The 15,223-nt window shown below is 38.1% G+C and overlaps 1 protein-coding gene across 2 annotated transcripts in view; it reads left to right on the forward strand.

The window, feature by feature from the left end:
• Positions 1 to 15,223, forward strand: part of ubr3 (ubiquitin protein ligase E3 component n-recognin 3) — a 40,003-nt gene that overhangs the window by 3,154 nt on the left and 21,626 nt on the right. The window contains exons 2-24 of one of the 2 annotated variants that reach the window (XM_028024199.1): positions 263 to 402; positions 845 to 997; positions 1,280 to 1,435; positions 2,316 to 2,356; positions 2,590 to 2,656; positions 2,733 to 2,863; positions 3,052 to 3,280; positions 4,166 to 4,345; positions 4,926 to 5,059; positions 6,627 to 6,713; positions 6,802 to 6,867; positions 6,954 to 7,043; positions 7,145 to 7,273; positions 7,360 to 7,412; positions 7,513 to 7,646; positions 7,888 to 7,973; positions 8,056 to 8,197; positions 9,328 to 9,424; positions 11,581 to 11,722; positions 11,963 to 12,067; positions 12,195 to 12,365; positions 12,873 to 12,905; positions 13,773 to 14,218. In XM_028024199.1, coding sequence (XP_027880000.1) covers positions 263 to 402; positions 845 to 997; positions 1,280 to 1,435; positions 2,316 to 2,356; positions 2,590 to 2,656; positions 2,733 to 2,863; positions 3,052 to 3,280; positions 4,166 to 4,345; positions 4,926 to 5,059; positions 6,627 to 6,713; positions 6,802 to 6,867; positions 6,954 to 7,043; positions 7,145 to 7,273; positions 7,360 to 7,412; positions 7,513 to 7,646; positions 7,888 to 7,973; positions 8,056 to 8,197; positions 9,328 to 9,424; positions 11,581 to 11,722; positions 11,963 to 12,067; positions 12,195 to 12,365; positions 12,873 to 12,905; positions 13,773 to 14,218 — 3,012 coding nt within the window. The remainder of the gene's footprint in view (positions 1 to 262; positions 403 to 844; positions 998 to 1,279; positions 1,436 to 2,315; positions 2,357 to 2,589; positions 2,657 to 2,732; positions 2,864 to 3,051; positions 3,281 to 4,165; positions 4,346 to 4,925; positions 5,060 to 6,626; positions 6,714 to 6,801; positions 6,868 to 6,953; positions 7,044 to 7,144; positions 7,274 to 7,359; positions 7,413 to 7,512; positions 7,647 to 7,887; positions 7,974 to 8,055; positions 8,198 to 9,327; positions 9,425 to 11,580; positions 11,723 to 11,962; positions 12,068 to 12,194; positions 12,366 to 12,872; positions 12,906 to 13,772; positions 14,219 to 15,223) is intronic. The other variant, XM_028024200.1, reaches the window with a different exon arrangement.

Raw genomic sequence — 15,223 nt, forward strand, 5'->3', positions numbered from 1 at the left:
GCTTTTGGACAAGAGGAACCATTTTAATAATCGTACAAAGTTATGTGGTTGGATAATAACTGCAAATCCATTCACATTGTTGTCATATTTGTTCAAAATCATTTTAATTACACTGGCTTTCAATAATCAAGAAATTAAAAACAAATGTGCAAACATGAAAGAATAACTATGGAAAATGCTTCTTTTTTGCCAATGTTTTTTTTTTTTTTTTTTTTAAGTTTATGTATCATTTATTTATCTTTGTATTTTTCTTCATTGACAGGTTTTGCAGACGGCATAGGTTAAGAACCGGGGAAAATGTTCCCTCCATACCCCGAGATCTTCTCTTGATGTCTGAGATGGTTCTGCCTCGCTTCATCCTGTGCATCATTCAGTATCTGAGAGATGGATACATTGAACCAGGTGAAAACAGTTTGATCTTGAGCAAACTATTGGCATATGGGAAAACTTTCTTAGCTTTCAGATTTAACACCCCTGAAGTAATTAATTTATTCAGAATAATTTGATCTAATATTGTAATTTGAATTGGTTCTTAATATTGCACAGATGTTAAAATTGTCTCCCTTCTGTCTGGCTCTGCTGTTGTCTAGCTGTGGACACTGTTGTAAATTAGATTTTTGTGAGTTTTTATAATCCAGCTTTATGAGTTTTTATCCTGGTAAAAAAAAAAAGAAGTCTTCCACTTTATAAAATAAAAGCTGTGTTTCTCTAGTTGAAAAATAATTACAAAACAGCGTTCATTATGCATACATAATCTGGGCATTACACAATCGTAGTTTGCATCTACAAGTGGTTCAGAAAACGCTGGATCTTGTGACGTATGCTGCTTATCTCTGTTTGCCAGAAACGTCAGCGGAGAGAGATCTGCAGAAGGTTCTTCAACAGCTGGAGCCTCAGATCACGTTTTTGGAGGAGCTCACAAAGATGGGAGGAGCAATGAGGACCGTATTGACAAAGATCTTGACCAATCAGCAAACGTACAAGGAGCTCAGCATGGGTAACTGATTTGGCTTTGAGCATAGTGGATCTTTAGATGCCATGCACCTTCATTTAACTTTATTTGTTTGTTTCTCAAGCAAGTAATTCATTTGAAATTATGTGATTCACTCATGTTAAATGGTAAAACTCCTGAAACGTTCAGCTGAGAGATTTTGTGCTCTAAAACTTCTCTACCCCCACAAAAATATACACGACTAAAATGCCTTTCATTTAATATAGATGTTTTGTTTTTTTATCCGTCGATTATATTAAGAGTTACTGTTTTTATTTAATGTTTCAGGCAAAGAAGACAATTTGTATGCTAAAAAGAACTACGACAAATATTTGTCAGCACTGAAGAATTCAGGTCTGGTGTCTGTGGAGGAGAAAAACCAAAGTGCTGCTGCTGACATTGCTGTTGGTGCTGAAGGAGGTGCCGGGGCGATGGTCCTGCTGGGTACGGTCATATTTATGTATCTGTTAACCATCTAGAAATAATTTGGAGGTTTATAATGTAATGGTGTGATTTGTGATTTATGTGAAGAGGGGTGAGAGGAGTGTTGGGAAAAACAGCTGGGGAATCATAGTGCCTTTGTCAACTGTGCTCATTTGTTGAAGTCATGCTAAAATCCTGCTGCCTTTGTTTTTTTATTTACATATGGTTTTACATGAAAATTACTTAAAAAATTAGATTTGCAACTCAAAAGATGCTAACATGAACCACGGAGAAAATGTTTTTGCTGGGCATCACTGAGCAGCAAGTGACCTCTGCAGAACCTGAGGAGAAACTTTGCTACCAGAATATAGAGTTCCTAACACAATATTCTATACAAGTTCAAATGCATAGGAATTGTCTTTTTGTTGAGACATTGCTATTACTTTTACAGGGTTTCTCTGGGGTCCTAAAAATCTTCAGTTCAAGCATTTCAATTTTTTGCCTTTAAAAAGTTTAGATTTAGATTTTTTTTTTGTCATGTGTCTTAAATTTAATTGAATTACATCTGAATTTTTTTATCTGCTATTTCTTTCATTGGTAAACTTTTTGAAATGTTTTTAATTCATTTATTAAGCTTGAGAAATGTGTTGTGAATAAAAATGTTTTGGTATTATGATGTAACAAAGCTCCTTGGCCCGTGGTGGATGGCAACTAACAACCCTGTTGAGAGCAGAATGAGATGTTTCCACTATTAAAACTAAGTTTAGACTTAGCACTATTTACTATCTCAGCTCTAATTCCCAAAGGTTGTTTTTTTCCCATTCTTCACCTCAGTTTTCTGGTAAAGTTTCATTTTCTTGTTGCCTTTTTGTGGCTAAGAATTTTTACTTTGTTTTCTTAGGAACCACTGCACCAGGAAGCCCAGACGAGTCTACTAAAGAGGTTTGTATCAGCATGCCTCAGTAACTTTTCCTCACTTACTGTCATCAAGAAAATGAATTATGCTTGTTTACTCCACAAAGGATTTAGTTTGTTTTGGTCTATTATTCTTTGTGGCTATTCAGTGTGATCATGTTAGTATTCTGAACCAAACTAATCTAATTAAACTCCTAATCGGCTTTAAATATTTTATATTGCTTAACTGTTGGTTCATATTGTTTTTTTGTTTTTTTTAGGAGGATCAAGATGGAGGCCAATCTGTTGGCCAGAGGAAGAGGGTTAAACTTAGTAGCAGTACCAAAGGTAAATATCTGGATGTAAAATACAATTTCACAATACAGGAACTAAATTGAATTATTCTTTGTGTTTTTGCCCTCAGATCCATACATTATTGATTCGCTAAAGCACAAATGCTTCCTGGAAGAGTTGCTATTTTGGACAATAAAATTTGAATTTCCACAGAAAATGGTCACATTCTTGTTAAACATGTTGCCAGATCAAGATTACAAGGTATTCAATTTTCTAGTTTCACTTTTACAAGGTTTTATCTCCTTCGCTTTTAACTTTACTTCATGATTGTGTCTTTCCATGTAACAAAATAAATTTTTTACTTGCACTGCTGTCATTTAACATAGCTGCACAAAAACAGGCACTGTCAGGACAACAGACTTTAAGTGTGATTTACTTTTCCTTGCCAGATCACATTCACAAAGACGTTCGTTCAGCATTACGCCTTCATCATGAAAACCCTGATGAAGAGCCACGAGTCAGACACAATGTCCAACCGCATCGTGCACATTAGTGTGCAGCTGTTCAGCAACGAGGAGCTGGCCCGACACATGACGGAGGAGTGCCAGCTGCTGGACATCATGGTCACGGTGCTCCTCTACATGATGGAAAGTTGCCTTATCAAAAGTGAACTTCAGGGTAGGTTAACCAAATCTACCACTTAGTGTTATGTTGATTTCACACGTTTTGATAGTACAAAGATTGGCACAGGTACTCAGCTTTGATAACAATTCTTTGCGACATGACTAATAATTTTTAATTGCACAATACTTTATTAATCCCAAATGGAATCATATTGTTGGAGTATTGTTGTGTTATTAGATAAATAAAAACAGTTTTTAAAATGCAGCAAGAACAACGAAGAGGCTGAAGTGTCTTAATAGAAATACTCGCGTCACAAGATTTACACTAAAATCGAAGACTAACGTATGTCACATGATGTAAATGATTTTATTTAAAACAAAATCCAACAATTATTTGTGGTGTTCGAACTGTTAATAAATAAATGTTTTTAAAGGGGTCCCACGTATTTGCAGATTTTAGTTGCGGTCCCTACACCCCACAAATATGGGGGGTCCAATGTTTACTCTGCTATATTATCCAACATTTATTCCACTCCAAATAGTCCTTTGTGATGTGAATATTGGACACAGTGATACTATAATAAAGATTATATCTGCAATATATTGTGTAGCTCTAGTTTCTTGGCCATTAAGCTTTTCTAGCTTGTTCCTCTCTTGTATTCTCTGGATCTAGTGTTTTATAACAGGCATTACTCGAATTTTGGAGAATTTCTGGTGTAGGCAGCTGTATTTCTCATTTTCTACATGCATCACAGCAGATTTGACATCCAAATTAGTGCACAAAATGCCTTAGAAATTTGTGATCTTAATGTAGAAAAAATTGAGAGAGGCACAAAGGACTAACAACTGGAGCTATTACAACAGCTAACAAAGCTCCTTCATTTACATTCTACTGAAAGAAACCATCTAATTAGAATGTTTTTGTTTATTTTTCCTTTAGATGAAGAGAACAATCGCCATGTTGTGGTAAACTGCAGTGAAGCATTATTAAAGAACAACACTTACTGGCCCCTAGTTAGTGACTTTATCAACATCCTCTCACACCAAAGTGTAGCCAAAAAGTTCCTGGAAGACCATTCCTTGTTGATGCTCTGGATGAGCTTTGTTTCGTTTTTTCAAGGTACGTTTTATTTATTTATTGAGTTTTAATGGCATCTCTCATTTCTATGACCTGAATGTAATCGATCAGCTGTCTACGTCATTATCTTAAACTTGTTTCACTTCACACCACCCGTCTTTTCCTTTTACTTAGGAACTATACCTAACCCAACACTTAAATTTAACGAACGCTGCGGGATTTGCTGGTTATAGTCAGATTTTCATTTACTTTAGTCATTCTGGTGTCCAATAAAATGAATAAGTTTTAGAAAAATAATTTGTAAGAGGAATTTCAGTCTGTGCTCCCCACTTTGCTATATGTAGTCTGGTAGGACCCTAAAAATAACATTCACCTTTGCACAGTGGACCTAAGTATCCTCTTGCTGACAGCTTGAACACAGTGTCACTATTGGGTTTTACCCATGCTCTGCTCTCGCTATAACATTTTTTAGTAAAGATTTGCAGCATAGATATTTCTGCTGAACAAATACTTGCAAATATGTTCTAATGACCAAGAGCAGTGAAAAATAAAAATGCAGAACAAGACTATGCTACATTTTTTTTGGAGCATTGATTTAAATTTTGACATGTTTCTTCCTAAGGTATGAACCTGAATAAGCGGGAACTGAACGAGCACGTGGAATTTGAGTCTCAGACATACTATGCAGCATTTGCAGCAGAACTCGAGGCTTGTGCACAGCCAATGTGGGGTCTCTTGACACACTGCAAAGTCAAAGTAAGTTCACGAAGCTTACATTGCAGCTTTTTTGCTTTGCTTCATGCTTTCACTTTTGAAGGCCTGTTGGAGCTTTGGACATTCTACGCCTACATTTCTTACAGACTCTTGCAAAGTTATTAATTTTATTAGAACATTTCTCGGTACTAAAAGAATGACGGTGAGCGTCCAGAATGCCAGAGTTAAAGCAAATTTATGGGTGGTTAATTTAGTAGAATAGCCAAAGAAACAGAGAACAAGTGCTCAATGTATCTATTTTCCCCATTTAATTTGGGCAGTCTGGATGTTCCTTGGTAAAATTTGTAGTCAGCATACTTGCAGAGGAAGAACTATCAAGCATACAAGTATGCAAGCCAGGAAGAAAAACCAGCCTGACCAGTCAGGAGGTGAACAGGCAATCAGCCAAAAAGGAAACATCTGTGTGTAGATGAACAAGTTGGAATACAACCAGGGATTGTACAAGTAAAAGCAAAACTCACCTAACATTCATCATTTAAAGAAAACACTAAAAAAATTAATTCATCATATAATCAAGAAAGAGAAAGGCCTGCATGTGATAAATCAACAAAAAGCAGCACATAATTGTGCTGTAGAAGTAAAAGGTACATAATCTTGAACATTTTCTTTCAGTTCCCTAAGTTAATGCATTAATACTGTAGAGCACGTCTTTCGCTTGAGCCTTATCAGTTTTTGGTGCCTCAATCAGCCTTTCTTCCAGGATTGTGGTATTTAGATTGATCTATCTTCCCCTCACCTCTGACTGGCTTTCCTGCCATAGAGAAGCATCTCCACAGCATGATGCTGCCAGGACCATGTGTCATGGTGGGAGTTTTCTGTGCTTGGTCTTCTGCATTGTTTGTTTTTCTGCCAAGATTTGTATCTGGCATATTTTGGGACAAAGGAAATTCAGTTTCAGTCTCATGTACTAAAATGGACAAAACAAACAGACTAACAGCTGCCACCTGAGCTGTTGATCTGTGCAGCTTCTCCAGAGGTGCCAGGGGCCTCTTGACTAAGTTCCATGATTAACTCTCTATTTCCCAGGCTTGCTAGCTTAAGTGAGGGCCCATGTCTTGGTAGGTTTGCAGTTATGCCATCCTCTCTTCATTTCCAGATGAAGGATCAAATAGAGCTATGTGAGACTTCAAAGCTTGAGAGATTGTTTGGTAGCCTAATCCAGCTTCAAACTTCTCCACAACTTTATCTCTGACCTGTCTGCTGTATTCCTTGGTCTTCATAAAGCTGTCTGTTCAATATATTCTCTAACAAAACTTTTGACTCTTGGCTGATTCTGTGACTTCTGAAGGCAGGTGCTTGGATTAGATTTTATTACACGGCTTTTAGAGTAAAGTTGACTGAGTATGGATGCATTCTGCACTTTTTTTGTGGAAGATATTTTAAAAATATATTATTTCCTTCAGCTTCATGATTAGATGCTATATTGTGTTGGTCTATCTAATCAATCTCAGTATAATCTATTGAAAATTGTGGTGGAAGCATGACTAAGGTGTTAAATCCATAATGCATGTTTCAGAATGGATTTTAATTTGTTATATTTGATTAACAGGAGACCCAGGAATATACAAAAACCGTTGTTCGCTATTGTTTGGAAACACTGCAGATCTGGTTTGATGCCATTGGCTTCATTGATGAGGTGAGTTTCACTGTCACATTTTTGCTTTTGCAGACAAGTTTCCTTCTAAGTTTTTTTTTCTTCATTCTTCACTGCATGTCTTTCCCAGCCTGCTCCAAATCAAGTGACGTTTCACCTGCCGCTCCACCGCTACTACGCCATGTTCCTCAGCAGGGTATGTCGGAGCTTTTTCCCATCTAACAGCGAGTCTGTGATTTAGTTCTGTGCTTTGGTGCTAACTATTCGGTTGGAAATCCACAGGCTGTGAAATGTCAAGGGTTGGATTTGGATAGCCTCCTGCCTGATCAGGAAATGCTGATGAAGATTATGGTGCATCCACTCCAAATTCAGGTATGATGATGGAAAACCTCAGATACACTTCTTTTTCCCCCTCTACATCCAAAGTTTGAAAGTACTAGTGTGTTGCTCAAAACATTTTTTGTTTATTCAAGGCGTGCCTGTCAGAGATCCACAGCAATATGTGGGTCAGGAATGGTCTGCAGATTAAAGGACAAGCTATGACTTATGTGCAATCACACTTCTGCAACTCCATGATAGACCCAGACATCTATCTCCTTCAGGTTGGAAGCGAAGCCTCACAGTAACTATATATTTTCTTCCTTCTATTTTTTTGTATTAAATTATTTTTTGTGTGTTTATTTAATAGGTTTGTGCATCAAGGCTGGATCCTGACTATTTCATTTCAAGTGTTTTTGAGAGGTGAATTGCTTTTTTTTTCTTATTTCTATTGTGCCAACAGTATTTTCATTAGTTTTTAAACTTTCTGGAATGTGGAATCGCCTCATCTTCTCTGGTACAGATTTAAAGTGGTCGACCTCCTGACAATGGCTTCTCAGCACCAGAATGCCGTGTTAGAGTCTGAGCAGGAGAGGCCGATGCTTGAAGGAGCGTTGACGTTTCTGGTCATACTGACGAGCCTTCGCATTCATCTGGGTAAGCAGTAGAAAACAAGATTCCTTCTTTCTACTGGTAGCATGAGAGTAACAATGAGTTACAATGTGCTTAAATTAGATTTTGAATCTAAATATATACTTTAATTAGGTATTTTTAAGGAATTAAGGGGCAGCATCTCACACTTTTATTTTTACACTATATGATCTTGTAAAATTTCTGTTTTTTTGTCATGCTTTGTGTAACTTTAATCACCTTTTCTCCTGCTGATGTTTTCTAACAGGAATGACGGATGATGAGATTCTTCGGTCCGAGATGGTCTCCCAGTTGTGCATGAACGACCGAACCCACAGTGCACTGTTAGATCTTGTATCCTTCAGTACTTCACAAATACGCTATAGACCATCATATTATCCATAAGTATTTTTTTCCCTTAAGACTTTTCTTCTAGATTCCAGAAAATCCCAACCCAAAGAGCGGCATTGTTCCAGGTAGCTGCAGTTTTGAGGACGTGCTCTCTGCTGTGGCTGATTTCAAAGCGCCTGTGTTTGAGCCCGGAGGCTCCATGCAGCAGGGCATGTACACACCTAAAGGTAAGAGGGTTGAGTTGATGAAAATGTGCAAAGGAGAAACAGACAATAGTATGAGGTGCTGTGTGTGTGTATATATGGCACAAAAGCTTTTGGAATAATAAATAATAATGTTGCACAAATCAGAAAAAATTTAGCCAGTAAAAAAATAATTTAGGGGAAATGTTGAACTGTTGTTGCTGTTATTATTGTTATCATTATTATTATTATTTTAGATATTGAGTTCTCATCAGTGACGTAATAGCATTAGGTCTCTATCAAAATGGTAGAGACCTGGCTTTGGTTTCTTTTTGCTTTTCTTACAAAGAGTTGAAGAGGTCTGAGTGAAATTAGATGTAGACATAAGAAGCACCTCTGATGAAAATATTAAGACTTGGAAAAGTTACAGATATTTACCTTTCAGTGCTGCTGAATTGTGACGTGGTTTAAAACTCAAAATGCAAAAACAAAGCCATGGCAACAAGAGAAAATAGGCAAGTTATTAAAAAATATAGCATACGTGCAATTTTCTGCATTTCGAAGTTTTATAAATTCAGTTTCTTTTGCAAAAACTCTTGCCAGAAGTTTTATAGACGCTCAGAGCCTTCTAAAATAACTCCCTAGACATCTATAATGGCACCCAGTCCATGGATTTTATATGCTAAAAATCTCTATGGCAGAATAAGATTTTGGATGCTTTGCAGTGATGGATTGTTGTTTTGTTTTTGGAATCAATACGACGGTACTCTTCTGTTGTCTAAACAGGTTATCATTAGAAGAGGCTGTTAAACAAATGGAGAGATTTAGGAAGCAAGGACTTAATGAGTCAGTCATTACATTTTATAAACAAAACACAATATAAAAATTGAAATGTATATTAGAGATAAAAAATTACTTTTACCCCATGCATTATGTTTGACATGTATTTTAGACTAAATAATTTATTCATTTACTTGCAGTTCTACAGTAATGATAAATATGATTGGAGAACAATCTTTAGTCTGAAACTTTAGGGTTTTGTGTGACAAGAATCACCACTTGGGGGCAGATTTTCACCATTTTTAAAGGACAGATGAAAACGGGGAGCAAAGGATTCAATGTCACTTTGTTGCAAAGCTTTTCCCTCTCTGTCTTCTTTTGTTCCCTCTAAATAGCTGAGGTGTGGGAGAAGGAGTTTGACACCATTATGGTCGTCCTCAGAACAGTCTATCGCCGTGATGTTCAGTCAGCAATGGACAGATACTCGGCATTGTAAGTCAACATTTCCACTATTTATTCCTAATAATTCATTTATTGTCCACATTAGACTGGGATTAGACTCACCTCTGTCACCTGTATCACCAAAGAGCATGATGAGAAGTTCAGGATTGGTGGCCGCTGCACCTTCCGGAATGGGTTCCAATTAAATGACCAACCTCAACAATCCCTTTTTCTCTCTGAAATGCAATTGAATTGTGAAAGTTCATCTTGTTGACTGCGGCTTAGATGCAGGGTGACATTGTTTGGAAGTGGAAGAATTACCTAAAGGATAATTTTCTCCAAGGTTTTCAGAATGTGTGAAAAGGTTGCAAGGTGGCTAATAAGATTTTAAGAAAAGAGGAATAAGCTTTTGAAAGTGTTCGGGGCAATTTCCTTCCTTTATACCAATTTTATGCAAATAAATCAGGTGTTGATATCAGTGCCTCTTCATATAGCAAGAAAGAACTCTGGTCACTTTGGCACATTCTCTAGCACAGGGGTCTCAAACTCCAGTCCTCGAGGGCCGCAGTCCTGCAGCTTTTAGATGTGCCTCTGCTGCACCACACCTGAATAGAATAATTAGGTCATTAGCAAGGCTCAGAGAACTGATCTACGCAAGAAGGAGGTAATTAAGCCATTTCATTCCAATGTTTTGTACCTGTAGCACATCTAAAAACTGTAGGTCTGCGGCCCTCGAGGACTGGAGTTTGAGACCCCTGCTAGCATTTTATTAAAACGACCTTCAGATTGCAGTTTTGGTCAACTTTTGTGCTCTTAATCCTTAAGCCCCTTTTGCACTGCACAGAAAGACCCAGGCTGACCCGGGCCGGTCCGGCTTAAAAGCAGGGCTGATTGTTTTTGCATTAGCACTTCCAACCTGTGACCCGTCATTTTCTGTGACCGCATAGGGCAATAGAGCTCAGGTACGTCTTGAAGATCAGCGAGAAGAAGAGTATTTACGTAAACTGCGTAAATACTGACACGACTGGGATTGTAAACTTCACGGCTCCTTTATTATCATCGCATCGACGGAGAAAATATAATGCATTACTTCGTATTTGACTCTATCGCACTGAATGCCTATGTGCGGTCATTAAAATATGTAAACCAACTGTGGCCGTTTAATAAATTGTTAAACAATTAAGAAATGATTCTAAGTGCTGTGGTAGTTTTTAACACAATTTTTAATGTTTCTGCCACCTCTTCATTACAGTCATATCACACTTATAACAATATTTAGCCCTCAAATAGCCAAATTGACACTGGTCACAGATTTTGATGGCTATAATAATCCGTGACCTTACTGTACAGGCCTGTAAATTATGTCAGAGTGTAAAACAACTATTTTTCAGAGTTCTACCATCTCTTCACCACCATCTGAGTGTATTTATAACAATATTTAACCCTCAAATCTCCCTTTAGCAAGAATTCGATTTACGTGACGTATCCAGCTCATTGCAAAACGACCAGGGTCACAGCGCCAATAGGGCCTGGTCCATTGGAGCCGGGCTGGGCCAAGCCAGACCCTGCAGTGCAAAAAGGGCTTTAATGTATCTTGATGAAACACATGTAGGTCACAGAATGAAAGAATGGTCTAATAGCAGTGTATGCTTGGCTGGATGGCGTTCTAATTGAAGCACAGCACTCCACAACTGTTGGTCTTTAATAGTTTTTAATGCGCTTATAATATAGTTGAGCTAAAACTTTCAAGAAAATTGATAGGTATATAAATATAAACTGATCTGATTTTTTTCAAGGTTGACCTGCTGTCTGATCTTTTATTTTGTATTTTAAATGATGATTGTACTCATTTGAAATAAAAATGTATCTTTTCTGTTGTTTATTCTGTGTTTTAGTGCAAACAATAGTGTGATGTATTTCTCCTCGTGACATCTGAAACTGTTTTTTCCACCTTCAGTGTGATAGCAGCCTCCCATTACTCATTTACTCTGACTGTGATGGATTACACGTCACACTGACCCACTTTTTGTTAAAATGATGCAGTCATCACTAAAAGAGTGCTCTTGCATAGACTGAAACCATTTTGTAAATCAATTAGTAGCTATGAAGGTTTTGTTTGAAGTTGTTTGGGTTTTTTATTGTCTTGTTTTTTTTTTTTTTCAAATTTTCTCTTTCTCCTTCTCCTCATCTGTGATGGCATTATCTAGTTTGAAACAGTATGGAATCCATACTGGAAACCCATGGCCACCTTACAAAGAGAGGACTCCTCTGCATCCTTGTTACAAAGGTTTAATCCGACTGTTACATTGCAAGACCCTGCACATTGTGATATTCACTCTACTCTACAAGGTGAGCCTGTTTTTCATCTCGGTTTACGCTTTGACTTTTCAATTGATTGGTACTGATTTGTTAAAAGACTGAAGTACAGGACCTATAAAACTGCTCCACAAAAGGATGGTTGTTTAAGTGTATGTATTGATAGTCAGGCTATGTAACAAATACTTTCCATAGTTTTCCAGTAGAAAAACTTTTTAACCTGAATATTGTTTTATTGTTGTACCTCTGTAACTATATCATTTTATGTTGTAGATATGGATGGATCACCAGAACATGTCTGAACATGTACTGTGCATGGTCCTCTACCTGATTGAGCTTGGCTTGGACAATCAGGTTCAAGACAACAAAGAGGATGAGGTGAGTACAAGTACAATTTGTACAGCATCAAAACATTATCCTTTAACTATCTTATTTCTCATTCCTGAGATTACTGTTTTGTCCACAAATTCTTCATGCTTTGTCTTCCTTTACCTTCCCATTACAGGAACCTTGCATTGAGGAGCACTGCCATGATAGCTGGTTCCCCGGCACCAATCTGCTTTCCAATCTGCACCACGTCATCAACTTTGTAAGGGTCCGGGTTCCTGAGACAGCGCCTGAAGTGAAGAGGGAGACCCCTCCCAGCACGAGCGCTGAAGCTTCTTCTTATGGCCAGGCAAGTGAGGCTGGACACTTAGATCACATTTACTGCCATACATTGACAATGTTATAAACATGTAGCTGTATGATTTTTACAATACAGTTAATGGCAATTTAAAAACCATTAAACTCTACATCTCTATTCTGTATAAATTTAGAAAACAACATATCTGAAATACCAGTAAAACCAGCACCAATTCCCTCTGCTCGACTTTGCAGCGTATCCATCTTTACAACGAAGCTGTGACCTTTAACATGTAGACTATATAACCCAGACATGTTTTAAAACTCGTCTAGTGTTTCGTTCAGTTAAGGGGCCAGCATTAAGCTGGGCACCGGACATGAGAAGAACCACGGCAACTAAACATTTCTTTGTGATCTAACCAGGGGAAAGAAAATACTATTCATGAATAAAGAAGCCTTCCTTAAGCTGTACTCTAGTTATACTCATATCTGTATTTCCAGACTACTATAGCTCGTGAGGTAGCTTCCTCTTTAAACTTATTTTGCTGTGCTCTTGCAGAACTCCAGGCGTCTCTCAGGAAATTGGAGAGAGGTAGCTGTCTGCACCCATTACCATAAAACAGTCTAATTACTTTAATGGCACTAGCACCAGCTGCTGCATTTGTCTATCTTATCTCTGGTATGGAAGCGTTTCTTTGCATGTGTTTGGTGGTTTGTGTTTTCCAAAGGAGCCTTGCCTCGGTGTGTTGAGGCGTGAATATAATGCTGTGCTCCAGCAGTTTCCCTCCCTGTTGACTGCTAAAACTAATTACGTGTGCAATGCAGGTTTTGGTGTAAACGATTTTTAACCGCATGTCAGTATGATTGATGGTAGCTTGACTGGGCTTTATGATGTATGTTTATTTAAGAGAGCAGCTCAGGTCCTTTTCTGTCAGCCTAGGTCATGCCAATCTTTCACAGGGCTTGTGTGTTTTACATGAGGGCGATTTGAATTTTTTCTGCTAATATTGTTGTCATGAACGCCTTCAGACGAGGTGTAGTGTCAGCTGAAATTTTATAATGGTCATTTGTTTTGGGTTGCATTGGTTCTGTCAGGTTATGGTAATAAGACTCCAAGCTAATCCATCAAAATCCAAGTGAGCAATAATAAGGCTGTGTTAGGAAAGCTTGTCTGTACCAAAATAGTTCTACAGTGCATGTAAAATTTTATGCTTTTTCTTGCTTTGTTGTGAAGATCTTTGATATATTTCAAGCTCTTAACTATATCAAGTACAGCATAATAATTTTTTACTGGAAAAGGTAGAATTTACTTGGTTGGTGTAGCGATTGTCTTCCCGTGAGGTTTTGCTACACCGCCAATGCCTGATGATCACCCCAAGACCAAAATATTTCATAAGAGAATGTTTTGAAATGTGTAACTTCATAAAAAAGCAACCTCGATTTTCATTGGTTTCTTCAGAACTTACGAGAAGCTCAGGTGTTCAGCCTGGTGGCGGAGCGCAGGAGAAAGTTCCAGGAAATAATCAACAGAAGCAACACGGAAGCAGCTCAGGTCGTCAGGCCCAAGAGCTCCTCGACCCGTTGGGTTTCACCAGGCACGCCCCCCCAGCTGGTGACCGAGATCCTTGAGATCCGAGAGAGCATGCTTTCCCTCCTCGTCAAGCTGCATCAGAAGATGTCATCCAAGCAGAACTCCCTGTCAGCCTCTTGGCTGGAGGACCCGGACACAAGCCATCACGCTCACGGAGATGGCATTACAGCCATCGAGCGGATCCTCACCAAGGCGGCCGCACGCAGCTGCCAAATCAAGCGTAGCATCCAGGACATTTGTGGAAAGGTGTGTCCTCCAGTGCCACCAAAGAAGAACAGTCCATGTGACAAGAAAGCTTTGGACAAAGAGGAAAGGTGAAGTCACTGCATTTTATTGTGCTAAATAAGAAATTCAAATCTATGGGTTAATATTTCACATCAACTTCCTCAGATTTAAATATTGCTCATCATCTCTTTGAGATGCAATAAAATTGTGACATTGTTGCATCCTGCAGTCTGTTACCATGTACTGGTTTAAAAAGAAACATTTCAGAATCAGACAAAAATATTAAGAGGTGAAAAATGTCTTGCATACATGTACAATGATCAGCTAGAAGGTCGACATGGAGACGTGTAGAGGTACAGTTAAACGGAAGTTGTCTGTACACAATCCTGCTTTGATGATCTCTAATGTGCAGATTTCATGCGCTCAACACAGTCTATCCTGCGTAATCATTTATGTTTCAATTAATTGTTTTAATGGTGGCCATGAAAATATGTTTGTCTGGCTCTTCTGAAAACCAAAATGTTGAATGTTGTTATTTATGCCCCTTGAAATCAGCCTCTAGTCTGTGTGTCCTGTTGTTAATGATGATAGAAACGGCTTTAACAATCTTGTAACAACCTCCCTTTGGCGCTCGTTTCATCACACAGAGAAAATGAGAGGTAGATTTTCTCTCTTTTAAACACATTAGATCTGTTTCCAAGCCAACCGCCAGAGAGCAACGTGGTCACTGGCGCTGAAAATCCATACACCATTATTTAATCTGATTGTTTGCACCCTTTTAGTTATCAGTAGGGAATAATTGAGCTACTACACTTCCGCCAACATTTGATTCTGTCTTCTTATTAGACGGAATAAGAAGAGTTCATTTACAAACTCTCCGTACCTCCTTCAGCTTTAGAGGATTAGCCCACCTTATTTATTATTACAGTGCCATTGTTACAAAGGCTACAGCCATCTTTAATGTTAAAAGCTTGAAAATAATTGGTAATCCTTTTGTATGCTACAGTATTTTCAACTAGATAGAAATAATTGTCACTCATGTTGTTGATGAATGGGGTAATATTTCCTTCACATTTGTGATATAACAAACCCTC

Source organism: Xiphophorus couchianus, chromosome 7 (genome assembly GCF_001444195.1).
Source record: "Xiphophorus couchianus chromosome 7, X_couchianus-1.0, whole genome shotgun sequence".
In the NCBI taxonomy this organism is placed as follows: Eukaryota; Metazoa; Chordata; class Actinopteri; order Cyprinodontiformes; family Poeciliidae; genus Xiphophorus; species Xiphophorus couchianus.